This window comes from Larus michahellis, chromosome 2 (assembly GCF_964199755.1).
Source record: "Larus michahellis chromosome 2, bLarMic1.1, whole genome shotgun sequence".
Taxonomy (NCBI): domain Eukaryota; kingdom Metazoa; phylum Chordata; class Aves; order Charadriiformes; family Laridae; genus Larus; species Larus michahellis.
In genome coordinates this window covers 117,342,869-117,370,850 of record NC_133897.1, presented here as the reverse complement: position 1 = coordinate 117,370,850, position 27,982 = coordinate 117,342,869, and the positions used below count along the sequence as shown (strand labels likewise).

The 27,982-nt window shown below is 45.7% G+C and overlaps 1 protein-coding gene across 1 annotated transcript in view; it reads right to left on the bottom strand.

Annotated features, from left to right (window-relative positions):
• Nucleotides 1–25,469, bottom strand: part of COLEC12 (collectin subfamily member 12) — a 103,242-nt gene extending 77,773 nt beyond the window's left edge. The window contains exons 1-2 of the mRNA XM_074576795.1: nt 25,202–25,469; nt 12,728–12,778 (exon numbers count right to left, since the gene is read on the bottom strand). Coding sequence (XP_074432896.1) covers nt 12,728–12,778; nt 25,202–25,208 — 58 coding nt within the window. The 5' untranslated portion in view covers nt 25,209–25,469. The remainder of the gene's footprint in view (nt 1–12,727; nt 12,779–25,201) is intronic.
• Nucleotides 25,470–27,982: the final 2,513 nt, after the last annotated feature.

Here is a 27,982-nt window from a genome sequence, read left to right as displayed (position 1 = left end):
GGTGTTGGTTTTTGACTTTGCAGCAGAATGTTTTAGGAACAAGAAGTCCCACCTGTGATGTGAAGGGGTGTTGCTCAGCGTGGGGGAGAGGGAGAGCAAGCTATGCAATCTCCAAACTGAAGGTGTTTGGGGAAAAGAGGACATTCCTCACACGACCATAATAAGCACAGCACTATCCTTGGGCCCTGCTGAGAGCTCTAGAAACAGCAATCTCAAAAAGTGAAACACAGTCGCTTAGAGGTTATGAATCCATTTCATACGCAAATCCGATCGCAAAAGGGGAGACAAGCACCTGCCAAAAAAATCTTTGCTGTGAATTTGCCCAAGTGAAGGCTGCAGGACTAGAGTGGGATCCCGGCTTCCTTCCAGCAGAGCTGTCCTAAGGGCACGTCTGCAAAGGTGGTGATAGTCCTATAACACATCACCCTGCAAAGCTCCTGTAACTGGTGGAATTTGGAGGAGTTTCTTAATCCAGTGGCCACTGTACTAAAAGCATATGAAAAGTATTAAAAAAAAAAAAAAAGACATAGGAGTCAAGGATTATAAAAACCCAAACAAACCTCAAAACACGCCCACCCTGGAAATGTCTCCCATTCACTGCTTCACTGAGTATTTTCTTTTAAGTCACCACAAGTCTTCCCAGAAGAACAACTGAAAAGACATTAGAGATTATTTATTTTTCTTTCTAAATATTGTTTTAAAATTATTATAGTGCCCTATCAGCACAATCAGCCAGCTCAAAATGAAGAGAACTATAGTGACATAAGTATTCCTTTGACGTAAGATGCCTTTTAAATTTCACAGTCAGCTCTTCTGCTTCCTTTTAATCTCTTCTAGGCCACGCTTCCACTTAATCTCTTCTAGGCCGCCTTGAACACCCACTGGGCACATACATATTCTTGGTAGCTCTTTCGGTTATTTTATGAGGGTTTTTTTGGTAATCTGGTTTCATGCACGTGAAAATTCATTCCCTGCAGTAAACGAAAGGCTTTCACAAGGGGTCTTCTTTCCATTGGAGGCATGACTAGAGGCTCAGTTGCTATTCAGACCACGGGTAATAAAAAAGGGCTTGTTGTGGAGGATACAGCTCCATTTCTCTGTATTAAAGCACAGAACTAGCCACAGTAACCTCTTGCGCAGAAGACAGAAAAAAACCAGCCCCACCGTGCCGTATTTCACAAAGCAGCTTGACAAGAATATGAGTTTCTCAGGAGAGGGGATGCAGAGCTGCAGCAGAGGAGCAGATGTGGCTGTTGCTGCAAAGGTGAGCCCCAGCTGACGCCCTCCCATCAGCACGCACGGGGGCAACACGCTGGGCATTAAAACTCATGCCATCCCCCCTTCATCCGTTCCTGGCCCGGAGTCTAGGTTTGCTGAAACAAGAGGCGAGCTGTGAAGTTTACGGGGTTTATGGGGTGCCGATCGGCCTCTGACAATGGCAGGCATTTCCTGCAGCTACCACATTTCCCTGCTGCGTCCTCTTGGTGGGCTCACTACTGAGCCTGACACATGCTTTTTAGCTGCTGATGGACTACTCCAGACCTAACCTGTATGGGCAGAGGGAATGGAGGGGATAAGGGACAGACTTCCAGCTAAACAGAAAAAGGACAGGAGCCACCTCTGCTTTGCTCCTGCTACTGCTTGAAAAGAAAAAGCAGAACATGGGGTTCCCTTATGGCACCACAGACCGCCATCTCCACAAAGCACATTGTTTTCTGCACCTCGATGAACCAAAGCTTGAACTGTGAACGCTACACAAAGCAGAGGGATTTTCCATTCATGTGGCTTCATGCACTCTTCCGGATCCTGCGGAAAGGATGTGTCTGATCTGTGACCAGAAGGATGGAGCTGAGAAGGTTGAATTACAGATCTCTGAAAAATGGTCTTTACTTTGGTTTTGTTTGGTGACCCAAGAGAAAGACAACAGATATGTATATTCCTCCTCCTTTTCCAGCAGTATTTCAATCAGTTCAGCCCCTCACACACCCCAAACTCATTACTTTGACATGTCAAAGTCTTTTCTTACTTTTAGCTAACCTTGACTATTTCAGAAAAGGCACCAGTTTTAAAGTCTTCAATATTTGGGAAAGCTTTTTCAGCTCCTCTGCAATGAGCAGAAGGAGATGTTGGTTTGATTGTTTCCCCTTAAAACCAAGCCACGCTGTGTATTCTCCAGTCCTCGCCTCTGCTGCTTTCTGCAAGGCACTTAGTAAAGAAATCTTGCCTAACACTGAAAAATGCATACGGTCATATTTACAAATTTGTAAAAGAGGTCAAACACGTACTATCATTAATCAAGCAGAAACCTGTTTTCCTAAGGAGACAAATAGTTATGGAGCAATGATTAGTTGGCCTGTTTTAGGAAAGCGTCACTGTTTAGGATAGCAAGAGGACTTGTGATGGGGGACTTGGAACAAGGTGAGGACAAGAACCACCTCTCAGAATTTTGGCTTTCCAGACCTGGGGAACAATACGCCCAGGAACGCATTTGGAGCACAAATTTCCAGATGGATCCTACATGCAACCTAGATGTCCACGGGTCTGGTTTTTGTATATTTGAGGTTGTGCTGTTAAGTAGTGCAACACACTGACCGAAATCCAATTTGGATGCATTCGTATGAAACCGAGCACATACATTTAAATATAAACATCTGTGTACACACGCAGTGACATGCAATAACTTTTGGGGACAAGTGAATTTAGCTGTGCACAGATGCTATGTTGAAATTTTGACACTGCGTGTTCGGGTTATTCTGGCTTCAGACTGTTCAAAATGTTAATTAAGGACAAGAGCTCTTCCACCCCAAACTGGAGTCTTACAGGTCAGATTTAAAATGAAATAATCAGTTACATGGGGCATTATATGCCCTATTTCCACATGAAGCAATTAATTTCTAGGGAGAAGGGAGGAAGGAAGGAAAATATCCTTTGTCTCTATGTATTATTATTGTTTTGTAACCACATTGTCCTCCATTATGAGGACATTATGATAAAGCAGAAATGTATGTAAGGAACCTTTCAGTTGCCAGTTGTCACTACATACACAGATGGTCTGAAAACATACCTTAATCTCTTAGCAAAATATAAAAGCCAGTATTTTTTCTGCCATTGAACACAATGAATGTATCATTGACCTTAACAAGCCTGGCAAGCAAAAGCATCCATGGTCATTCCTGGGCTAATTCAAAATATAAAACTTGGTAGAATTTTCCATGTTCCTGGACAAGACCTTGGTAACAAGCACACAGCAACATGTTATGTAAAACAAATCAATAAGCATTTTCCAAACTTTTAAAATTTCAGGTTTTGAAACATATGCAGCAGAACACTGTTAAGCAGACCCGAGTGCCCAGACATCCTTGAAAAAACACCAATCTGCCCTGCATCTTCATAGCATTATGAAATGGCTGTCAGAAAAGATGCTACGAAGTCCTGTTACACTAGGCTTGAATGTCTGCACAAGACTTTTAACATGAAATCTCCTTACGGGCCTTACTGGGCTGAAGCAAAGTGGATCCCTGTGTCTTGTACTCCATCTCTCATAAAACCTCCAGCTGCCTCCATTAACAGTCACAAGCTGAACCATGAAAAAGCACATTCACGTTTTTTTTATTTAAGGCATCGATCTCTCCCTCTGGCTGGCTGGGTTTTCCAGATGCATTCCTGACTGAGCTGAAGAGTATCTGCAGGACACAAACCTTTCCACGCACCCATTGCGCAACACTTGTCCGTGCTGTCTCCGGGCACCAAGCAAAACTCCTTCCCGCTCACGCCTCCCTCCTGACCCCTCTCTGCTTTCCAGAATCTCAGCCCACTCACTTAACCCAAGCTGAAACAGGACAAACGGAAATTTCTTGGCTCTTGGCTGCTTTGCTTAGGTTTACCCATATGCAGAAGGTTAATCGAGACTGGATAAAATTTTTTTCCAGCTTTCCTTTGGCTAATCTGTTGCACTGCAGCACAGTGGAGTTTGAATTGGTTTTGACTTAGCAAAGCAACATACTGTTCCTTCTTAGTGTCTGCAACAGGCAAAACCAGCCTAAAATACTTACAGATTCTTTATTTGTGCTGTCCCCATTATTCTCTCTCACAGGCTTCTTTAGGCATTTCTATGCTTTCCCTAGCATTTATATTGGACACAATACAGAGATCTGGAGTTGAAGATCTCTATGTAGTAACTCAAAATGATCAGGAACGCAAAGCTCTGGCTCAGCATGGAAGTCCCTCCATGCAGCTTTAGCCTCTCCTTGCTACTGCCACTTTAAGGATGGGTGTCTTTGAAGAGGTTGGTGTCTAGGCTCCCTAAAAGTAGGTGGAATGGCTCCCACCCTACGCCCTACATTCTCACAGAAGTCAATCTTCAGATGTAAAATTTTCTCTCTGAAAACCATCAAGAAAATTGCCAAGTAAAACAATGTGATGTACTGCATGATGTACTGCATTTGTGGTGTCACCTGTCCCAGGGCACTGGCCCAGGCTCGGGGCTGCTGAGTGTGATGGTGGGGGACAGCAGAGACAGATGGGTCTGGGTCTGGTTTCAGGTCCAGATTCGGGTCCAAGCCAAGCTGATGAAGTCTCGCACCTCCCTTGGGAGCGTGGGAAACCAGGCACCAAGCCACGCAGAGGCACGGAAGCTTGATAGAATATTACATGACACCTTACGTCAAAACATCGTGGCACTTTTTGTTATAATGCTTCTGAGAGTTCAGTGGACAAAATGCCATAGTAACAATTTAATCCGATCTTTCCCCTTCCCTGGGATGCCAGGAATGACTGGCAGGGGCTTCTGAGCAAGGTGGCCAAAGGAGGAAAGGCTTTCAAAGCTGACAGCTAGGGGCTTATTGTATGAGGCAGTGCGTCTGTCTACCAAGCTGTCTGCCAAGCTATCTTGTACCAACTATGTGTCATGGTAGCTGCTAATTAAAACATGCAGCTCTTCGCTCTTAGCATACTTGTTGTTCATAGGTTCATAGAATCATAGAGTCATAGAATGTGTTGGGTTGGAAGGGACCTTTAAAGGTCATCTAGTCCAACCCCCCTGCAGTAAGCAGGGACATCTTCAACTAGATCAGGTTGCTCAGAGCCTCATCAGGCCTGGCCTTGAATGTCTCCAGGGATGGGGCCTCCACCACCTCTCTGGGCAACCTGTTCCAGTGTCTCACCAGCCTCATTGTAAAGAACTTCTTCCTAATGTCTAATCTAAACCTCCCCTGCTCTAGTTTAAAACCATTGCCCCTTGTCCTATTGCTACATGCCCTTGCACAAATTGCTGTCGAAGTAACGGCAGCAGCACCGCTTGATGCAGACTGCACGTTCAGGGGTCTGACTCAATGGGATGCTGAGCAGCGCTTGCAAAGGGCTCAGTGCCCTGCAGAATCAGGTGCGGGGATGTCACCTCTGCCACGTCACTTAATATCGGTCTTAGAGCTCCAGGATGTTTTGAGGAAATTCTGAAGAAATAAAAGGAATCTAGGATAGCAATGTAAGCAGCACCCGACGGGTATGTGTTTTACTTTCGAGCGTTGTTAGATATATACCTAACAACATACTCTCAAGGGAAAATAGTACCTCTTTTCTCATGAGACACCAGTGTGCCTCTTTCAAAACTGTGTTGCCAGCTGTAAGCACAGCATGGCAACTTTCTGATGGGGAATGACTCTGAAGTAGGTACAGAAAATCCAAGGATCAATTAGACACATTTGAGCACTTGCAACCTTGTAGTTAATAGCATGCCATTAAGAGCAGAATATAGCCGCAGCTGGGTACAGATGCAGACTTGTATTTTGAATAAAGCTGAAGAGGAGCCCAGGACTAATGCTGGTGTGCGCTACAATCCCACAGCAGCAGTGGGAGAGCACACTAACAGGCATCTCCAACTATTTTTAATTCCTTCTTGTGATGGCTTCTTATCTGAAATTTTCATTTCTCCCACAGTTTTCCCATGTTACTCCTTTGCATGGAAACATAATGGTACCAAGTGCTGAAAATACAATGCTTAGTTTCCTTCCAAGACATTAATTTCACAGGTAATTTTGTTGTGAACAGCCCATAATGTAGCCTAGGTGTTTTGGCAGCAAGCTGATGTTACCAAACATCATTATTTGTCCAGCTACTTTAACTTTACATGGAAATAAATACAAAATCCCCAGGTGTTGCTTACAGTGTAGCCAATGTTTTTCATTCCATTCGTAAATACAACACGCTGTTGAGCCCACACACCTATTTTATAGCTCTAATGAAGAATAGAGAGCAAAATTCACACATAATGGTGACCCCACCACCTTTCACCACACCTCTGTAAAAGACAGAGATTGATCAAACAGGTATTGCTCCAAGCATGCAAATGCAATATATGAAGAAACATGTCAAGAATTTTAATTGTACTAGCTAGGAAAAACCCATAACTAAGAAAATAGATTGCCTACATAAGAGCACACAGCTGGAATGACTTTAGTCCCCACGGCACTGCTAAGAGGCCTCTTTATGGGTTTGGATTAGAAGGAGAAGTGCCTTTAGCCAGGCACAGCAGGGCAGGTTGGAGAGCGGCAGCTCCAAACCCATAGACCTGAATGGCTCTTACAGCTCCTGAATAAGTTAGCACAGGACACGCAGATCTGGTAACTTCTGGATCTCACTAATACTGCCTGACACTGATGGATTTATCAGGGTGCACCAACTATTTTCCGTCTTCAGGAAGACTGGCGGTTTTAAATTCGTGGTTTGGATATATCAGCACTAATCCACTTGTCACCCATGCCTTTTACATCGCGAGAGACAGAAGCTACTGCCAGAGGAGGGACACCCTGGTGGCATGCAGGCATCTGGACGGCTCGTGAGCACCTTGACGTTCCTCTGCAATGGCAATACTGCACGCACGTCAGCATTTGTTTATTTATTTATTGAGACTTCAATTACCTGCCAACTGCCCCAGTACTCTGAGGAAAGAAGGGAAGGGAAGGGAAGGGAAGGGAAGGGAAGGGAAGGGAAGGGAAGGGAAGGGAAGGGAAGGGAAGGGAAGGGAAGGGAAGGGAAGGGAAGGGAAGGGAAGGGAAGGGAAGGGAAGGGGAACCCTTAGACAGGTGGTCCCTCCACACACAGGCCCTGACACCTGGGACTGAAGCCCCAACAGAAACCCAGGACCCCCGGGGGCTGTGAGCTTACCCCAGGAGAGGGTAGGCTCAGCCCCTTTCCACCTTACTGGCCATGGCATTTAAAAGGGTTGCTCCAAATGAAATTTCTTGGCCTAAAATTAACAGCCACACAGGCACTGCCATTCAGTGTGGATTTAACTACCCCCAAGGATGCACACAGACAAAATCCTCATCTGATAAATACGGCCAGATCAGTGAACTGGAAGCAACGTGCCTGACTTTCCTCTGGCTTTGTGAGTACCGGCGACCCTGTGACTTTTTATTAAGCCATATGATTGCATGCTGCAGGCATACATGTGAAAGAATTCCCAGGGAGGGATCTGGCTTGTGGCACCTGAAATCCCTCACTGGTCGTTTACAAACCATAAAGAAAAGTTGACAAATTCCTAAAGCTTAGATTTTTTTTTTTTTTGTTGTTAGGGGCTTAAGATTTGTGTGGATATAGCACACCACCAGACTGATGCCAGACATGGTTTTTGTACTTGTTATTATAGACGTGAACAATGGCCTGGATTTATCCAGAGATAAGGACTAAAATAATTCTGTCTGTGCAGTGTTAATGAATAAATGCTATTCCTGAACTATCACAAAATCCCAAGACATAAGTTTTGCTTACCATGATCATGTTTGAACTGTTATTTATAGGTAGAAAAATCTGTATTTTTTAAACCCTTTTCTAACAAAGCTTTCTATCTCTAAGTTTTCTTTTTTCATTGTAAACCATTCAGAAGGCTTTTATCAACTGTTACACTCCTAAAACTCCCCAGTTGTACGCTATCAAAGGTGGAGAAATAACATATAGCTTCTCACTGCATAAAATACTATAAACAATATATAATGAGAAAACAGTTATTAAATGGACCTAGTTCAGCTGCTCCCAAGCCACACATCAGGGAAAAAAAATCATATTTTCCAAATACGTTTTTAAACCAGTTTTTTTTTTTTTCTCCTCGCCTAGCATATTTTATTACCGCATGGCAGGATAATTCATCCATTTCTGGTCCAGAAATTCCTAGATGTAAGTCCAGAAATTCCTAGATGTAATTCTAATGCCTGGAATGATGCTCAGGAGCTAGATTGCCGTAACCGCACAGAAGGGAGATCCTGACCCAGTCATTTCTGGGTACCTAAAAAAGTACCTGCCTTACTTGAGAGTAAGTAATTTTTATCCCTCCTTTCCTGTCAGCTGTTGACTTACAGGGTGTGGGGAAGACCGGAGGGGACCAGTGCCAGATACGCGGTGACACAAGGGTTGGTCCCCTACTGATGTCTCAGTCCTGTGGCAGGGGAGCGGGAAGGTGAAGGTGGGGAGGACCCTGACTCATGATCTAGAGTACAGGGGTGACCGAGATGGGTCCTACTATGGAGGATAGGCTTACAGACTCCAATTCTGGCTGCGTTTCCCAAGGGCAAAGGGTAATTATCTTACACAAGCTGTTTAGTCTTCTACTTATCTACAGAGTACTGGCCATATCTTTTGACTCCTTGGGAGGTTTCTCTTCATCAGCAGGGCTTTCGGCTCATTTCTTCGAAGGCTGTTTTCTAAAACATTACAAATGTGCTTCGCAAAAGTTCAAAGACCACCCCCTTTGCTTTCAGCTGTTCCGTATTGTACTGTAGCTTCAAACCATGCAATGAATAACTTCACATTGAAATTTCTACATTAAATACTCTATTTAATGTAGTAAAGTGCAGGTTTTAAGTTCTAAAACATTAACATAAAGAAACAAAATTCACAGCGATCTCCACATCTATTACCTGGGAATGCCACAAGTTAGGAAGATCAGATCTACCACCTCTGAGTCCATTCTTTCCCTTCAATTCCCTTGCTTGTGGCTATGCCTGGAGCCTGAATCTCATAGGAAGTAGTCAAAACTCTGCCGTAAAGAGATCTCATCCTGATATCTACCACCTAGAAACTAGTCTGAGCTCTCAAGCACAAGATTTAGCATCCCAAAAGTGTGTAATATTGGAGAGCAAGTTTTGCCCTTTCCTCATTCATTCTTTCCCAAAGTGGGGTGTGCCTGGGGTGGTGCAAACCAATGACACTGAATGACAAAAGAGTTAACATCAGTGGCAATCTGGTAGAGGAAAAGCAGTGGAGAGGAATAGCTTGTTATCTGGAGCAGATAACTCCAAAGCAGCCTGACCAGTGACCAATGATGAAGTAACGGTGATAAGAAACACACTTCCTCACGTGCTCTCTCACTGCAGCAATCTGGAGGCATTGCAGCTGAGCATCGCACTTCTGGCACTGTCCCTGCACATCTGTAGCATCCATTGAGAAGAATTAGACAGCATCAGTCAGCTGGAAAGAGTGCCTTCCTCCACCTCCCTGACTCCCTGCAGCAAATTTGTCCCAAGCTCACAAGGGAAAAAATGCTGGTGCGTATGTTCCTAGCATCTTGGAGTCGTCTGCATCTGTATTCATTGTTATTTAATCTGACCCGTTAGTGTTCTGCTGACTAAAAAATAAAGAAGCATGATAAATTCTCTGAAATTAGCTTAGCCGAGGATGAGGGACTGAAAGATTCAGAGAAAGGGGAAGCAGTGCAGGACTGCGTATATTCAGTCCTCTTTTCAAAAGCTTCTTCCCCAAAACAAGAATTGTTGGAGATTGCCTCCTTCCTTCCCTCCGCAGATCTCTTCCTTCCTTGAACCAAACTACAGGCTCCAGCAACAAGGCAGCTAATAATAAACTCTTCAGCTGAACTCTAGGAAAGCAGTTTGGTCAAGGCTTTGCTTGCCAAGTGCTGACCAACACACGTTCCCAGCTGCCAGCAGTGACTCACCGCAAGCCATGTTTTTTACAAACCAGTCGTGCTTTAGCCATCTCCCCCTTGGAGCACGTTTTGCCCCAAACAAGGCCTCACACTTCCAAACGATGGACTCAAAGGCATCTGAGTCACGGTCCTCCCACCACGTCTCATGTCAACGGGGCATCCAGGGACTACTCTGGTCACAATATATTACACAACTGCTCTTACGCTATGGCTCCTGAAACAAAAAAACCCCACTGCGGCTGTTATCGTTGCCCACTCCAGCAGGCTGTACACCAACAGCACTGATTTCTACAGCGCTGCCCAGCAGACAGGACCAAGCTCCTTTCAAAATGACCTTTTATCATGGGTTTATATAATAAAACTTGGTTCTTGCCTTGGACTTTCCCCATACTGCCTTCTCTTACCAGCGAGGATACAGAGCAAAGAGGGACAACCAGTTGGGACAGCAGGCATAACGCTTCCTACTGGTCAGGAAGGAGCCTGAGCTACTCGGCTGCATTTTGGGCCCAAGAGCAACCTCTGGTCCTTCGCTGGAAATGCCAACCCAGCTGGCCAGTGAATTTGGAGTTTTAGTTAAAAGATGTGCATGTCACCTTCCTGAATGGAGGAGCCTGGTGCCAGGTGAAGCAGCCAGTGCTGCTGAAGGCACGTGTCTCCCACTCCCTTCAGAGGTTGCTCAAAGGCTGCCTGGAAATGCAGCGAGGACTGTAGAAATGGGAACGCACCGAGTCGGGTTTTCTGAGGGAGGGGAAATAACCCCCTCAGGAGCCACAAAAGCGTGAGCACTTGCAGGCAAACAGCACGCGTGCTGGCACAGGGAGGTATGGAAACCAGCCTAGCTCCTCCCTGTGCTGCCCCATGATGATGGGAAAGATGGGGAAGGGGGTATGGGAGGAAGTTTGGGCTCAAAAATAGCATGGACAAAGAAGGCTTCTTGGATCACGACACTACTGAATTACACAACTCTCATCAGTGACAATGCTATGGCTTCATGACCCCACTCCCCCCTATAGTTGAAGCTCTTCTTCTGGACTGCAGACATCTGGGACACCTCCCTGACCACACCAATGTTGTTTTCATGAAGGAGAAGTGGGTTATGGTGGTTTCCTAAGGGTGGAACTACCCTGTCTCCTCCTTTTGCGGTGAAATCTCCTCCTCCTGCCACTGCCAGACTGCCGGCCCTCTCCTCCCTCCCCGCTGCCCCGCCAAGCGCAAGTGCACAAGCATTTCTGGAAATGCTCAGCTAAACCTTGCGTTTCTAAGGGCAGAAATAACTCACAGGTTAACACGGAAAAATCCCATCATGTCACAACAGTGCACTTACTATTGGGGTAGGAAGGATAGTACTTTCCTATTAGGTATCCGCTCCTTGCTAAAACCTTTCACAGTTCACTGCAAGAGCATGCTGACCAGGGATAGCTAGGTAGTGGGCAACACAGAAGGAAGCTATTGTTAGAGGTGTTAAATGAATCCTAATATTTTTTACTCAGCTGGAGGTGACAGAAATGAACAGTTAACATTTCTTGCCGTTTCTCAAGATTTTTTTTTCTTTTTTTGCTATTCCAGGGCCTAATCCAGAGGAAAAAAAAAAGGGGGGAGGAAAAAACCCTATGTGCAGCCTTATGGCAGGACTCTCCAAGCCACAGATGCTGGCTCTGTGGTTGGCTGATCTATCCAAAATAAAGCTCAACAGCAGGGAGCAGTGGAGTAGTTCAAGGGGTAGGAGAGGTCATGCGAATGTGATCCCCACCTCCCAAATACCGCATCTCCTTACGCTGCCTCCCCCTGCTCCTTTTGGGACGGAGGGAATTGTTGACTTATTTCTGATTTTCAGTCTGCTTTTCCTATCTGTTTGCCAAGTGGGGTTGTTGAAAGTGACTCTTCTTGAAGCCACTTTCCCAGAAGAGAAAAAACAAGGTGAACTTGCAAGCTATCCTGATGGCTTGCAGTTGCAAAGGCAGCTAGCAGCTTGGGTGATGAGCTCGTTTGGTTGCTCCAAGACAGAGTTGGCACTGGGAGAGCTCAGAGGCCACTGTGTCACCTCCCCGTGGCCAGAGGGACAGGAGTCAGCATGCCCCAGGAAAAGCTGTTGGCTGCAGAGACTGAAATGTTTCCCTGAGAGGAAGAGAGCACAAGAGCCTTGAAAAGAGGAGCCATGAAGGCTGCTGACCCCTGCGCAGAGATGCGTGGCACCGCCTTCTTCACATGAGAAGGCCGTTTTCAGTGAACAAACATCGAAAAAAGGAAAGAAAGTGGGAAAAAGGAAAGAAAGTGACCAAGTGTTCTCATTGATTTTGACATCAGAGTGCATTCCTACCATATACTTTTACTTCTTTTTTGAGAGGAGTGCACAGCATATGTCCTGGCTCAGCCGCCAATACAACTCCCATGAGCCTGCAGGAGGTCCCATGCCACCACTCTCGGGAACGCCTACAAACCTCGCTGCACATCAGTCTGTGGGCTGAAGGAAAGCCCAGCTGGGCAGAGGACATGCAAGCGGCATGGACCCTTTTCTACAGCCAGCACATTCATTTCTGCTCAGGTGTCAGCTTCATTTTCATGACACTAATGACCAAATAATGGAACAAACCACTTCTGAAGTGTTATGTTTGCCACGAAAATAAACCAAGCCTAAAAATCACACTTTCCTCTGGGCAGATATTAGAATGAAGTGGATAATGGGACTGTACCTGTGCATTTTTGACGCTGCCAGCAAGGGAGGTTTCCATAGCAAGTGTCTCACTTACCCTAGGCACTACGCAATAGCGAGCTGAAAGGCCTGCTGCCACTTACCAAACCTCTTGTAGCCAAAGGACTGCACCTCCTCCTCCTCTGCAAAATCGTCTGGAGAAAGAAAGAAAGACACAGCAACAAATTATAACTACTACCACTGGAAAAAGATGGAAAGAAGTCTTTACAGGTGCACTTTCATAAATTAATGTACTTGGAAGTTTAATCAATTTGTAAGGCATGTTACTGATCTTCCCCTCCACTGCTTACATCCCACCTCTGTCCCTGGGTAGAAACGGCGGATCGGAGCCTTTCCCCCAGCCAGTATCTCCAGCAGAAATCCAGACTACAAATGGTTTATCACCTGGCAGCAATCCTGAGGCCTGCTTGGCCACCTATGTATAGAACAGAGCAGACATGTCCCTCCTCATGATGATGGCCACAATTGTCACCAGCAAGCCATGTGGGCAGGCTCACCCGGACCACGGCACTCACTCCAGCCCACTGCCTGCACCATGGAGGCCGTCGGGCTCAGGTTACACATGCACCAGCCGGGCCGTTTGCACAAAGTGCTACACATGGCTATGCCGAGTAACGAAAGAGGAGTCAGAGGCGATGGCTGCCTGTCCATCTGCCACCTCCCACGGGCACTAGCTTGGCCTACAGAGGAAAGATCCGATAAAAAATGGGAAACAGAACTAACAAACTCAAACAGATGAGAAAAATAAAAAACATTTAAGCCCTTTTGTTCTCATCTTCACCAGCTAGCAAGCAGTAAAATGCTAATAATCACATTTTTATTTTGTCGGAAGCTTAATTTCTCCCCACTTCCTTCCAGCAGCAAAGGAAAAGGCTGGCATCAGCAGAAGAATACACCCACGACTTCTTAAAAAAAAAAAAAAAAGGTTATGTTTGCGTTCCTGTGTTCAGCCTCCTTCTACCAACACAACCCCTCTTTCTGCTGAGTCGGGAAGGCGAGAGCCCTGCCTTACCACCAGCACCAGACTCTGCACCAGGCGACCCACTGCCGGGGAGGGCAGCGCAGCCCAGGCTGCTCGCCTCCCACTTCCCTATTTCCTTGGGGGGGAAACAGAGGAGGGCCATTCCCCCTCCCTCAAGCGCTGTTTCACGCGGTGGTGAAGCCTCTGTGGGGCTCTCTTTAAACAGGACATAGGACATGGGTTCCCAAGTCGTGGCTGGTGGTTTGAGCCCACCACTGCGCTGGGGAACCACATCACCTTGCCGCGTTTACGAGCACAAGTGCCTTCATGCTGCGAAAAATGCTGCCGAGGACTGACAGCAGTCGCCGCTTTCTGAAACCCGGCTACTCCTGGGGTATCATCGCAGTGGTGGGGAGGGAGACTCAGCACCCTGGGGAGCTTCAGCAGCTCCTGGCCACCTTGTGCCACCCTTCCAGCAGGGGATGCTGAGGAAGCTCACTCATGTGCAACCTCTCCATCCAGACCCTTCTCCGACACGAGGGGAGAAGGAAACAGAAGCTCAAAGGCCAGTCAAGGGATTCACCAGAAAGGAACATTTGATAAGCAGCGGTGGAAAAGCAGGCTTAAAGCAGAAAAACAGGCGTGATGGAATGAGAGGTCTGTGCTTGGTTAAGACCTTTGCTGTCCACAGACTTACTGCACATGAACAGGCTGCTCTGCATCATGAAACCGGGCTAACTGGTGCCGCAGCTAACTCAGGCCACACGAGAGCCTTGGGGGGATGAATTCAAAGGTGAAGTAAAGATACAGTTCTCATCCAGGCTCAACAAAGTCTAAATCATTTGAGTGTACATCCAGCAACAGATGTGACCTGCGCCTTCTTCCGACTGACCTTCAAGGTGCCACACACTGAAGTCTGAGGGAGACGTTGCCTGAAGCAGCAAAGGAGTCTGTGAAATGCATCGTTTTGCAGAACACCATCCTTTACTCAGACAGTAGTTTTGACAAAACAGCTCAAAACTCATATTCTTCACCAGGTAACACATATTTTGCTCAGTTCCAGAGGCGTTGCTGTCCATATCTTAAGCTAGACCCCCAGTTCAGAGGTGCATTTAAGAAATGGATGAACCAGTGGACACTCCTTAGGCAAAACAAACACATCCTGGTTTTGAAGGCAGAAAGACTCCTTTAAAAAAAACAAACCCAACAAACCCTCACAATTGTACCAAGTGTTATCTAATGACAAGGTCACCTGACAAAACATGACAAATAATGAACCATAAACAGTCGACAACCAAACTTCTCATCCCAGCAGTGAACGACTCAGGAAAAAAATCTTCCCCTCTTGCACAAAAGATAAAGGCTGCACACAAAAAAGATATCAGCTCCAGAGCCCTTAGCTTCCTGCCCTTTCCTGCTATCGGGGACGTAACACAATCGCCTCCTTTGTTTCTCCGGAGCGTAACCTGGCTTATCCGATCCATATCTGATGTATGCAGCCAGGATGTGTTTTAATGCTGCGGCTTCATCCTACGCCACATCTCCAAGACCTTCCTCCCAGGCTGCCAGCCTCTTGCCTAGTCGTTTGGTGTTTCACGCTTAGCCCAAAGGCATTGCCCTCTGGCCACGCATTTGTAAGCATATTTTTGTTTCTCTGGATTTTTTTATATTTGCAACATACATATATGTTTTATATCCGTATATTGTATATATGCTATATATGTTTATATATGCATTTATATACTTTATATATATATATATATACACACACACATATTTGCAACGCTGTGTGCTGTGCTTGCTAGGGATGATCATTTTTTTCAAGCTTTTAATATTTTCTAATTATTCATTAATCTAATTTTGAAGAGCGCTTGTGGCATTTGAAACAAAGAAGTGGAGATGGGCAAGGACAGTTTTGTCAACAGGTGACCTGGCTCCCTGCTCATTAAAATCTAAAACGTCAGATAAAACCTTTTTTAATACCGGTGAGCTGATCTAGCAACAGGCAGTGATGTATTTTAGAATTCTATTAAAATTATTTAACAGACTAAGCTCAGCCATCTTTCAGTCACAACTGCCACTAGGTCCTATGCTCAAATCATGCGCAAATACAATATTTTACAACATTAATTGTAATGTAACAAGTTTGAGGAAAATAAAGATGGGAAGAATGAATGAATAAAACAAAGTTAGACTAAATGTTCAGAAATGAACAGCACTGCATCCCTTGGAAAAAAGAGACTAGGACGGGTTGAAAGTCCTACTTCAAAAGAAATCTGTGCTTGAAATATTAAAAATGAGTCTGACAAACAACCCTGTATGTTTAAGTCCTGAGGCAAAGCCGTGTGCCCCAGGCTGCTCCTCCCAGGCCTTTCGGGCAGTATTGCGCTCACCGGAGGTGGCAGAAACTCAGACCTCAGCTCTCTGTTCCAGTGCTGAAAATATGAAAGTTTTGTCACAAGTTTTGCAAAAATCTTAAAACTTCATGGTATCTTTGAATCAGGGAAATACAAGAAAACCAAAGTTTTCATTGAAAAGGGAACAGCTTTTCTAGAGAAAACTATGAAAATGTGATCTGTGATGAATTACAGAGGTTAAGAAAATACACACCAAGTAGGAAAACAAATAGTAAGGAAACCTCCAGCACGTTTTTGTGCCTTATGCTTTTAAAGGCAGTATCAGAAATCAGAGTGTAAGAAATTCATGGATTTTGAGCACTGGTGGCTGATACAACAAAAGGAAATTTTGCATTTTTACATCAGCGGTGCCCATACAGTTAAGTCGGGCTGCAACTGGTGCAAGAGGGTTTTATTTGACGTCGTGAAAGCCGTAAGTTAGAAATATTTTACTTTAGTTTAGTTTAAATCCAACCCTTCTCAGTTACAAAGAGGACTGGAATGAATGCAATATTTCTGTTACATACATATGCATTTATATATAGGCAAGGCTTATTTTCCTGGTTGAAAAATATGAATGGCATACTTCTCCTTGAAGCAGACAATAAAGCAGAACCCATTGTTATGTCCCAGCCAGAAGAATTAACTCTTTAGTGCTGGAAAGACCAGCCATAATTTAGTTATAAACTGGTCTGCTGAGCTCTCAGCTGTGAGCTGAAAGAGAGGGAATCTAAGACTAAGAGGAAGAAACATGAAAAGCTAGTTAAAATGTGATCTCTTATTCCACTGGCTTCTACTGAGCTCTGGCAGAAGGAAGGTCCATAAAAAAGGTGAACTTTGGGCAGAACAGAAACACATGTGAGCAACCAATTGTATTTAACCGTGTAGGGGAAGGACCACCGGAGATCTCCTGTTTCATCAGGTTTACAACAGTCTCCTTGGAGGCTACAACAGATTGTCACATGGAGCTTACAGCAGACCACTAAAAATGAGTGGCTAGCTGTAGCGGAGCAGCAGTACCTCAAATATTTTAGAGAGTCAGTACAAAGCAAGAGCTCTGGTCCAAAAAAAAAAAAAAAAAAAAAGGCTTTGAGATATTTTGGCAATGCCCACACCCCACCAAGTACCAATGCCAAATTCTGCTTGCCCTCCAGTTATAAATTATTGCTGCAACACCTCTAATAAATACACAGTTGTAGAGTTAAATAAGTTCCAGTACAATGCTTCAAGGGAGTGGAAATTATAAAAAGGCAGTTCAGCTGGGGATTAACACAGCGAACAGAGGGAATTCATTTAATCTAAAACAAATTAGACTCTCATTTGATTAATTTGCTAGAGGCAAAGCAAAAATCTGTGGAGTAGAACTGTGTAATTTCTAGTTCTTGTTCTTAAATCTTAAATAAATTAATCATGGACCACTTATGAGTCACTCAGAGGTCAAGTAAGAAAAAGCTGGCCTGGAGCCAAGAAGGATGCCAAATCTGCCCCGGGACTATACAGGGCCTACAAGCACTGCACCGCTCGGTCCCTCGGCTGGAACAGCACCAGCTCTGAGGAGCCTTTGGTGCAAGGTGATTTTAGGGAAATTGTTTCCATTTTTCTCCCCTTCCTTTTGGGGGTGTCATTGTTGGCATACGGAAGGTGTTACAGAAGGCGGCTAATGTACACGTCCAGCTGTCACCTTTTAGCAGGGCACCCCGCTCAGCCATCTAAACATAGTTAACTAATGAAGCAAACTAGACCTCAGAACCATTAGAGATGTTGGGTTGTATGGTGGCTGCAGAAGCGTGGTATCCAATCATCTCCAGAACTTCCGTGTGCAGTCAACAAGGGTTTAAAGTCTTTGTTTGAAGTCTTGAATTAAGAAAAGACACCAATATTCTACACTGCATTTCAAAATCTGGGGAAATCTATTTCAGCAAAGAATGAGGCATCTGTGCTGAAAATTGTCAAGCCAAGTTTCAGCTCAGATTTTAGAAGTTCCTTTATAATCTCCCTGAAAACTCAATTTACAGTACATTAGAACTTACCCCTAAATACCACGCTGGGAACTCAGGACTGAGTAAGACTAATTTGTAGCAACAATGACATCCAGTGTAAGAGTTTCCTTTAAAATAAATCCCTCTCTCATAGTTAGGGCCCTGCCTTTCCCACTGACTTAATGGGAACTATATAGTTATATCCCAGTGCAACTCTGTAAAATTCATTTTAATATCATCAAGAACAGATTTTTTTCATACCATTTTGGAAAGAAGCTATGCCCATTAGTTGAAAATTATGATATTCCTCTCTTTAACCCATAAAACAGCATGGATGCTGCTTTACCCTGCTCAGAACTGTGTAACAAGTGCATCTCCTTCCCGAGGGACCGCTTGCAGTGTCAAAAAGCTACTTCTGCCTGCTCTCTCCATCTCAGCCCTCTCACAGAAAGGCAAAACTTGTCTACTTGTGAGGTTTCTGTAATATTAACAACCATTCAGACAGATGAGAACAGTGAACACCAATATCTTTCTCATATCGCATTTCAAAAGCTTTTTGAGCAGTCACCAGATTTATATGCATTTCTGGTCACCATTAACCGGGTGTACATTCAAAGTGCTGACCTAGAGGTGAAACTGAGCCAGCAGAAGCACAGCAAGCAGCTGCAGCCTTCAGATGCTGATGACTTCATCAGTCTAATTGGTTTCCACTGGTTTTCATAGCTTTTTATTCTGGACAGTCTCCTGCTTGTGCTAATGGGCTGCTTGTTCCTCTCTCTCTCCACAGATGCTTCGTTCCACTTGTCCTCTCTCTCCTCCTGCCTTTCTCCACTACTTTTTCCTTATAGCCCCTTTTCATATTCCAGTCTTTCTCTCTGCTTCTATTTTGATAGGCTCTCCCTCAAAAAAACCTACCCCACGCTTAAAACCCTTCCCTATTGACGAGGTCCCAAGCCAACACGTCATGCTCACAATGTCACTGCTGTTGGCTGTGTGTGTGTTGTGGCCATATTTTCCACCCTCTCCTTTGTCCGAGTCGTCACGCAGTAAACTCCTTCGGACGGGGATTACACAGATTCTGCGGTTGCAGAGTACCTGGTCTTTAGCGGAGCCATGGCAGAGGTTCAGCTGAGGCAGTCCTAGAAGACAGCCCACCTCCCTGCATCCCAAAGCATCCTTTGGAATGTCGTTTGAGCCTAGATTCTGGCAACGAGACTGAGGCTTTTCCCCACCTCTGTCCTTCAGGCTGCTGATCTGGGAATTTATCTGCTTTCAGTATCACAAGACCAGAGATCCTTTCTTGACGCATAACCTAAGACTTGGATTGTGTCTCTCGTCACCTAACACATCCATAAAAGAAACAAACCAAAGAATCATGACAAAGGGGTGCATTCTAATATTCTGGTCTTGATCTACTCCCCCACTGCTATGCCCGAAAGATGGGCGAGCCCACATTAAGAATGCAAAAAAAAAAAAAGACACAAGATTAAGAAATGCAGAGGTATAAGAACGATTGCTCTAGTTTTACTTTTTAGGCACAAAATGAAGCCAGTAAACGGGGGTGTTTCTTGAACAAAACCTAAGTGCCACAGAGCATTGCTGCAGTACTGGGGTCAGGACCAGCTGCATGGTGCGGAGGGTCGACCTTAGAAGTTAAAAGTTTAAATCATATCGTATTTCAGTGTAATGATTTAAGAGCAAACAGATCTGTTCTCATTAGTGCACTGAAAAATCGTGCCTCCCTGTCTGTATGTTAGAGGAGGCAATTAACAACAACATTAAAATGGCATACACATTCCTAACGACGCACGTCTCCATTACCTCCCATAACTCATTCACTTTGTTCCCCAGCGACGTCCCAGTCTTCACCTCAAATTTATGCACCAAAAGGGACTGCAGTTTTGGTGGAAACAGTCAAGCTGCAAAGACAATTCATCTTAGATCGCTCCCTCACTCGTAGAGACCACGCTCACATTATTAGGAGGATCGGGTTCACTTTCAGTGTCTGGTAAAAAGCGTCTTTATTTTGCTTTCCAAGGGGGAGGGCTGGAAAGCGGGAATCTCTGTTCTGACACACAGAACCTCAGGAAAAGGAACGTTTTGTGAAGCTGAAGATAACTGGGCACGCATCCTTCGCAGCACTGAACTGCTTTCATCCTTGACATTTCTTCCAGCTCTCTCTTTATTTTACTCTGATTTTGCTCTGCCTGCAAGGCCTGAGCAGCTCGCGCTCTCTCTCTGCAAGATTACCTTTCCCTCCTTATCCTAGCAGGCAAAGGTGTTTGAAGCCCTGGGCACAATGGTCTTTGAGTGAGTATCTAAGCAAACTGTTCAGTGGTTGCGACAAAAAAGGGCTCTGTTCAGCTCTCAGCTGCAGAAAACCCAGTCTAGAATAAATTTATGTTATCCAAAGTAGGAGAAGAAAGAGCCGCAAGAGATTTTTAAACAACTCCCTTCTTCACAGGGGTAGGCTCGCTGGTGCTATTCTTAGTCCTATGTGGCTGGGAAAAGTAGAATATTGAAAGCAAAGACGAACAATCACAACTTCTTACACAAAATACTCCTGTCATAAATAGCTTATATGCTAATTCTTCCCAATATCCATTGCAGTTGTACAGTAATATTTGTATCTGTGCAATACTAGATTTCTCGTGTATTTTCACAGCTTCTAACACTCTGCTTTCCTCTGTATCGTTAATAAGAATATCCTTTGACACATGCACGCATGATCGTCTTTCTCATCCATCTGTTTAAAATCCTCTGTGCTACCAACCGATTCAGGATACACGCCAACTGTATAGTAGCATTGCTGGGGATTTGTTCTGCGTTGTATCACACATTTATTGTAAGTGCTCGTGCCTTTGAACTTCTGCGGTGGGGTCCTGTGACATGTCCAACACACACCACTCAGAGCTCCTGCATATGTTTCATGTTTATGTCACTGTATTCATATAAGCTCTGTTATAACTGGACTACGTAAAGGTTACTGGGTCACTCCACGTCTAATCCTTGGTTTTCAGATGCTTTCGGGCTTCTGCAAAATGCTCTGGACTGGATTTGTTTGAAATTTGCAGTTTGAAGTTTCTATCCAGGGAAGACCTATTTGCAGATGACTATCATCTGTTTGATTTTGTGCACATGAAGACTAGAGAGCGCGATACGCATTTCTCCAGTATTAGAAAATTAGATCATTTACTCCTTTATTCTTTAAAAATAGCGGTGGCATCAAAACAGAGAGAAAGACGAAATCTGTCAAAAAGTTAGACATCATATAAATAGATTATTTATTTTAAGACTTTTCAATGCAGCCAAGAAAGAGCAACTGAGTTTGCAATGCACACTCAGCTTTTGCAAATGCAGGCTTTACCTGCTGATTACATCCAGGCTCCAAGTTAAAGCAGAGAAGGGATGAAATCAGAGATCTGTGTGATACGTCACTAATTGTCTGTTTAAGTGCGCACTGTTTAAGGCGACCTTGAAGTAAACGGAACTGGCATGTCCCATGAAAGCTCAATGTACTGAAAACTCTGTGCACGAAGCACGCAGAGCTGCCTTTGAGGCAAACTGGTCCACGCTAAGAAAGCTGGGCCTACAAACTAGACCATTCCCGTGGCCGTGCCGGTTTCACTGATTTCAGTGGAGCACAACCACGGACGAACCCGTCCTATGACTTCACTCTGCGCATCTTCTTTATTAAATGAGAGGAACTGCACAGGACACTGTTTGGTCACATTCCAGGTCTCAAGCACAAGGCACCAGACATGTCTCCTCCAGCACCAGTGCTATACAAGCGGTACACAGCGAGGTGCCTGCGATGGCAGAAAGGAAGGAGGAGGAGGAGGAGAAGCAGTGTAAAGAAGCAGCTGAACTACCTTGGGTATCGTAATTAAGAGCTCCTCTGTCATCCTGGAGCAACAGTTCCAAAATGACCACCTTGACTTTGCCATTGCCTGATTTTGGGCATTAGTATTAAGTCATTATCCAAACAATATCCACATTTCAGACAAAAATATGTATCACCAGAACCGCCATGACAGTAGTGATTACAGATACAGTTTAAAATAATAATTACAAAAGATATTGCAGATATATAGAAAGAAATTCTCAGTTTTAACAACACTTGTCCCTGTCTTAAATTAGGGACAATGTTTTTGAACATGTGGTGGTGGTTGACTATGAGGAAGCTGTTTTCACTTGTTTCCTGGGCAACAAAGACTGTTTCATACCCCAATAAATAACTACAACTTAGAAGTATCATTTGATAAAGATACATCTGACCCTAAAGCAGTCAAGACCCTTTATAAATCACATGAATTATTACTAAAAAATATCACAAAGTTTGTGAGCTCAGTGTAGTTTCCTGGAAATAAAACTGCCAGCATATTAAACATAAACTTCAATTTGTTTTACTGATTTAAAACATAACACATTACGAATACCAGAAATGGAAACTATAATTTATTCCTTACAGATATTTAGTGATGTAACTATTTAGATATTCCTCCACTCTCCAGAGATGGTAGATACAGAGACAGCTGCAATCAACAGATCATTTTGTTGTTATTGAGAAAAATGTGCAGCTACACTGAGTTCTAAAGTCCTACAATTATCACCACCATCAAGTTTAAAGAGAAAATATGAAAAACCAAGTCTGTACCCAGAAAAGGAAAATGGAGTCAAGGTTTGGTTTGGCTGTCTAACTTCCATAACACTGGGAATGGCACTTGACATGATGATTTGTTTAAAGTCTCTTCACTTGCTTATAGCACAGTCATTTAAGGGTTCTTCTTTGCATGTTTTATTACCGATTTCTGTAACTCTGCGGGGGAAAGAAATAGGATGGCTGTGATTGCTCTGAGGGAAAGGGAAGGGTAAGGACTAGCAACCAGAGTGAAGCATCTCCCTCTTGTTCAAGTGTGGGGCACCAACATGTGCTCCCAGCGGGAGTAACATCTTCTCTCCAAATGCCACTTCTACGCTTTGCAAAGAAGAGCGATGGAGGCAGAACGCAAGGAGATACAAGTCACAGTATACCTGGCCACGTCCTATACCCACTTAAAACTACACAAAACGCACACTGGCTTCAGTGGGTTCAAAATCTGGTTCCTACTGTCAGGCATCACATTATGCGGCTGCCCAAAAATGTTATTGCTGTCCTCAGTCCTTTGCGTCCCACCTCCCCCCAAAACCAGCGCAGCCTCAGCCCCAACAAAAATAGAGCGTAATGCTTTCATGATAACAGGCACGGCTTTATATTACTGGATTTCCATTGTTTCAGTTTGTTCCTGCCATTACACTTCTGCTGATAATGACAAGCTGATGACAAAGCTTTTGGCACGAGCAGCCTATAAATAAAGAACATTGTAAATACATTATTTTTAATATGTTGCATGGCCCTGTAGAGACACCATGTCACAGTGCCAAAAGTATCTTAAATAGTGTGTGTGGGCTTGCAAAAACAAACCCCCCCAAAAAGCTTCTCCTCCCTTCAGGCAGCTACTCTGGCAAGTGAATAAATAATCACATCATTTGGTGTCCTAGACTCTGGAAACTAAGTGTAACTATCATCATGTTTACTGGCCTCCTGGCATCTGGAATCAAACTCTGCAATCCAAGCACAGGCACACTGGTGCCCAAAAGCAATTTTCTTGTGTGTATATGGTTTTTTCCTTCCCACCCTTTAAGTTTATTTTTGCCTCCAAAGAAAAACTAGGTTCAACTCTCACAAACTCACAACTACTTCCTAAACTTTTCATAATGCCCTTTGATGTCTTCATTGTAACTATTCCCCAGCATGTAAAGTCTCTGCCTTTTGCTGTAAGGCTATCAATTTTCATAAACAGAAGGCTTTCTTGCAGCCCCCCCAATACATCTTTACTAGGTTATAGTGTAGCAATTTGGCAATCTGCTTTTTTATTTGATTTTAAAAGTGTATTATCTAATACCTCTGTCACAACTTTGTAGGACTGGGTCAACCAGTGTAAGTGGCACGACTCACCCATTTAAAACAAAAAGAGAGGGAGGGTGGGGAAAAAAGAGAGAAAAAGGAAAAGAAACAAAGTTTCAGCTTTAGCAGATGCAAAGCAACGACCAAATATTTTCCAGTCGGTGGATGTTGAGGAGAAATATGCCAAATACATTTCACAAGCCAGTTAAGCCTCTACTGGCACCTAATCACTGCCAGATGTTTAGAAGCAACACCAAGAACATCGCAAAATGCTGGCAAAAGATAAACAAGTTAGGGAGAAATAAAAAAAAAAAAGTCTTCTTCTCGGGAGTCGGGGGGTGTGTGTGTAGACAAAAGTTGGGTGCCGAGAGAAAACGTGCCGGGGAGCGCACAAGTGATGGGCCACACGCACTGCCGGGGACACCCCGCTCCCTCCCCCGGTCCGGCACCGACCAACACAAGCCAAACCGAAGCGGCGGCGCAGAGCCCCGGGGTCGCGGTGAGTCCCGGACCCGCGCTCTGCCTCTCCCGCCGCTCCCCCCCCCGCCCCGCCGCTGTTCTGCCTGCACCCGGCTTGCCCTGCCTGCACCCTGCCCGCACGCTGCCCTGCCCGCACCCTGCCCAAAATCTCCCCTTGCTGCAGCCTGACCGCACGGTGCCCTGCCTGCACCCTGTCCTGCCCGCCGTCTGCTCCCTGCCTGCACCCTGCCTGTACTCTGCCTGCACCCTGTCCTGCCCGCCATCTGCTCCCTGCCTGCACCCTGCCTGTACTCTGCCTGCACCCTACAGATCCTGTCCTCATGCTGCTCCCTGCCTGCACTCTGTCCTGCCCGCCGTTTGCTCCCTGCCTGCACCCTGCCCGCACTCTACACATCCTGCCTGCACCCTGCCCGCACCCTACAGATCCCTGCCTGCACCCAGCCCGCACCCTACAGATCCCTGCCTGCACCCTGCCCGCACTCTACACATCCTGCCTGCACCCTGCCCGCACCCTACAGATCCCTGCCTGCACCCTGCCCGCACCCTACAGATCCCTGCCTGCACCCTGCCCGCCGTCTGCTCCCTGCCTGCACCCTGCCCGCACGCTACCCATCCTGCCTGCACCCTGCCCGTACTCTACACATCCTTGCCTGCACCCTGCCCGCCGTCTGCTCCCTGCCTGCGCCCTCTTCCCGCGATCCTGCCCGCACCCTGCCGATCCTGCCCGCCCCTGCCCGGTTCCCGGCGGCACACGTGTGCGGGCGGCGGAGCGGGCTCCCCGCTCCCGTCCCTACCTTTCATCTTGGCGCCGGGGCGGGTCACATAGGACGGGACAGGACGGGACGGGACGGGGCGCGGCGGGGGCTGCCGCCGGGAGCGGCGGGCGGGCGAGCGGGCGGCGCTCCCTGCCTACTGCCGGGCCATGCCGGGGGCCGGGCGCGCCCCCGCCGCTGCGCAGCCCCGGCCGCTGCCGCTGCCGCTGCCCCTGCCGCTGCCCCTGCCCCGGCCGCCGCTCGCCGTCGGTCCTAGTCCGCCGGCGGCACCGCGCTCTCGCCGCCAGCCCCGAGCGGCCCGGCCCGGCCCCGCCGAGCCGCGGCCCGGCCCCGCCTCCCTCCCTCCGCCCCGGGGAAGGGGCCGCGGCCGGGGCCGGGCGGCGGGGGAGGGCTCGGGGTCCCGCCGACGGCTGGGGCTGGAGGACGCGCAGGTCGCCCCGACGCGTCCCGTGGGGTTACAGGGGTGCGGGGAGGGGGGGGGGGATGGCCAGCAGGGTCTGGCCGTGGGGAGCAGCCCAGGGCGGGGGTCGCAGGGCACCCACCAGTGACCGGGGAGCTTGGGTCGGACATGATGCCGCGGACAGGGAGAACGGCCCTCTCCCCGCCCTCCCCACCCAGGGATTTTTGGCTAAAGCCGTCGTCTTCGTGAGGGTCGCACGGCCCGGGCTGGCCACGGCAGCGTGCCTCACGCCAGACGAGAGATCCCGGAGCTGTGGGTGCACGTACACCGGTTGGGAAGAGGCTGCGGGACGTGCAAAGTTCACCCTGGCACCAAACGAAGCGCTGTGAGTGGTCCCATCAGATTCAATGGGATTGTGCGCAGTGCACGCACACAAGAATGTGTGTAAATATTTGTGGGATTAGGGATATACAGGCCAGTCGTCTTTTATTTCTCTAGTTCTGGATGTTGCCAGGAATAATGGATTGTTTCCAGGCTCCCGTTTTCATGAAAGGCGTGCTTTAATTTTCTGCAAACCTACCCATTTTTATGCTAGTGAAGATGGTGATAAGTGTCTATGATACAGCTTCGACTATTAACGTCAGTGCTGAGGAAGCAGAACTGGTGCACTGGTGTGTTCTGGGAACGGACAAAGTAGTGGAGGCACCAGAGAGTCTTTCCCATCACAGAGAGGAGATGCACAATTTTGCATTTGCAATTAGAGGTATTGCAGTCTTTTGACTGTGGGGATCCCCAAAGCAATGTTTCTATGACATGGTCTTTTCAGGGGGCCTATGGCTCCTGTAAGGACCATAGCGTACCAGAAAGGTCATAGTACAGTGTCACAGCATTAGTTTAACACCAGGTCAAAAAGCATTGAAAACTTATCGGGTACGATTTCACCTGAGCAAGGGACGGAGGATTAAATCCACAAAAAGTAACCCCTGTAGAGCAAAAATTAAAGAACAGATTTAGAAATCTGAATTCTCTCCGTTGGTCTGATGACTTGAGTTGACGTCTGCTTGAGTGCGTTTCGCTGACTCGGAGGCAATACCTTCAGTTTGGGATTGCCAAAAATACATGAATACCAGCTGCAGTAGCCATTTGCTGCTTTAAAGCAGGGCTCAGATGTCAAAGAGACTTGACTCAGCTTTTAGTTTACGCTCTGGTAGTTGACTGGAATATCTATTTTTGATACAAGTCGTGAGTAAAACACTTAAATCTGAATACAGTCATCAGGTAATTACAGATGTCCTGTAGTGTTGGGATGGATTAGGACAACGGCTCTTGCTTATTGCTTTCTCCGTTGTGTGATTTATTTTGGATCCCAAGGTAACTTACAATTTTTGCTTTGAAGAATCAATATAATTCAGTTTCCCAAACTAAAAACTATCAAAACTCCGACCCAAAGCCCATGAGTATGTTTCCAAGAAAGAATCTTTCCATTAATTCTCATGCACTGGATGAAATCAATAACGAAGCTCCATTTCTGCAAAGGAAAAGTACTTCTATTTGAAAACACAGTGCAGAAGGAACGCTTTAAAAAAGAAGACAAAAGAAGAACATTTCATTAAACCTGTGTCATCAGGGAATGTGCAAGGAGCCAGACTGTGCAGGAATTCAGAAAATTCCTCAAAAGCAGTAATTGATAACACTTTTCTAATTCTTCAGGCAGCAACCTTAGTGAACTGAAGGATGGCAACCAAAAATTGCAGAGACTTATGAATGAACTTCTGTGTCTGCGGAAAACATGTTCCTTACTAATTGAAAGAAATGTAATTAATTAATGTAATTTTGAATTCATACAGGGTTATTGATTCATTAGGCCTGAGATCTCCCTTCATTCTCGTGACTTTAAAATATTTATTAATTTGTGGACATAGTGGAACACTTCATATTTCTAAAGTGAGCTTCTGTATTATCTTTTAATAGCGTAAATTGTATTCCACATTGGATTTCTTATAAATACGTTATATATTTAAAGAGCTGATGAGCTTCTACTAATACTACTTTAAAAATTTAGTGTTAGTAAAGAAATTCAGGAAACTGGTGAACTGCTTCATGTGTCAAACCTTTCCTCGATAAACAAGCATTTTATGTTTTGGTTTCTGAAGTAAGTGTTCCTTTTTTCTTCCCAGTGACCCATCGCTGTCCCCCAGAGGGAGGTATAGCTGTTAGACACTATCACCACCAGTATCAACCCTGGGATTAATGAAGGGGAAGGCAGATTGTTGGTGGTTCATGGAGATGGGGTTATTGAGCAAGCATACTTCATGAGCTGAATATCAGTGGGTCATTGATGTTACCGAGCATATACTCTCTTTATCAAAACCTGTTTGATTAAACAGGAGAATTCTAGATCC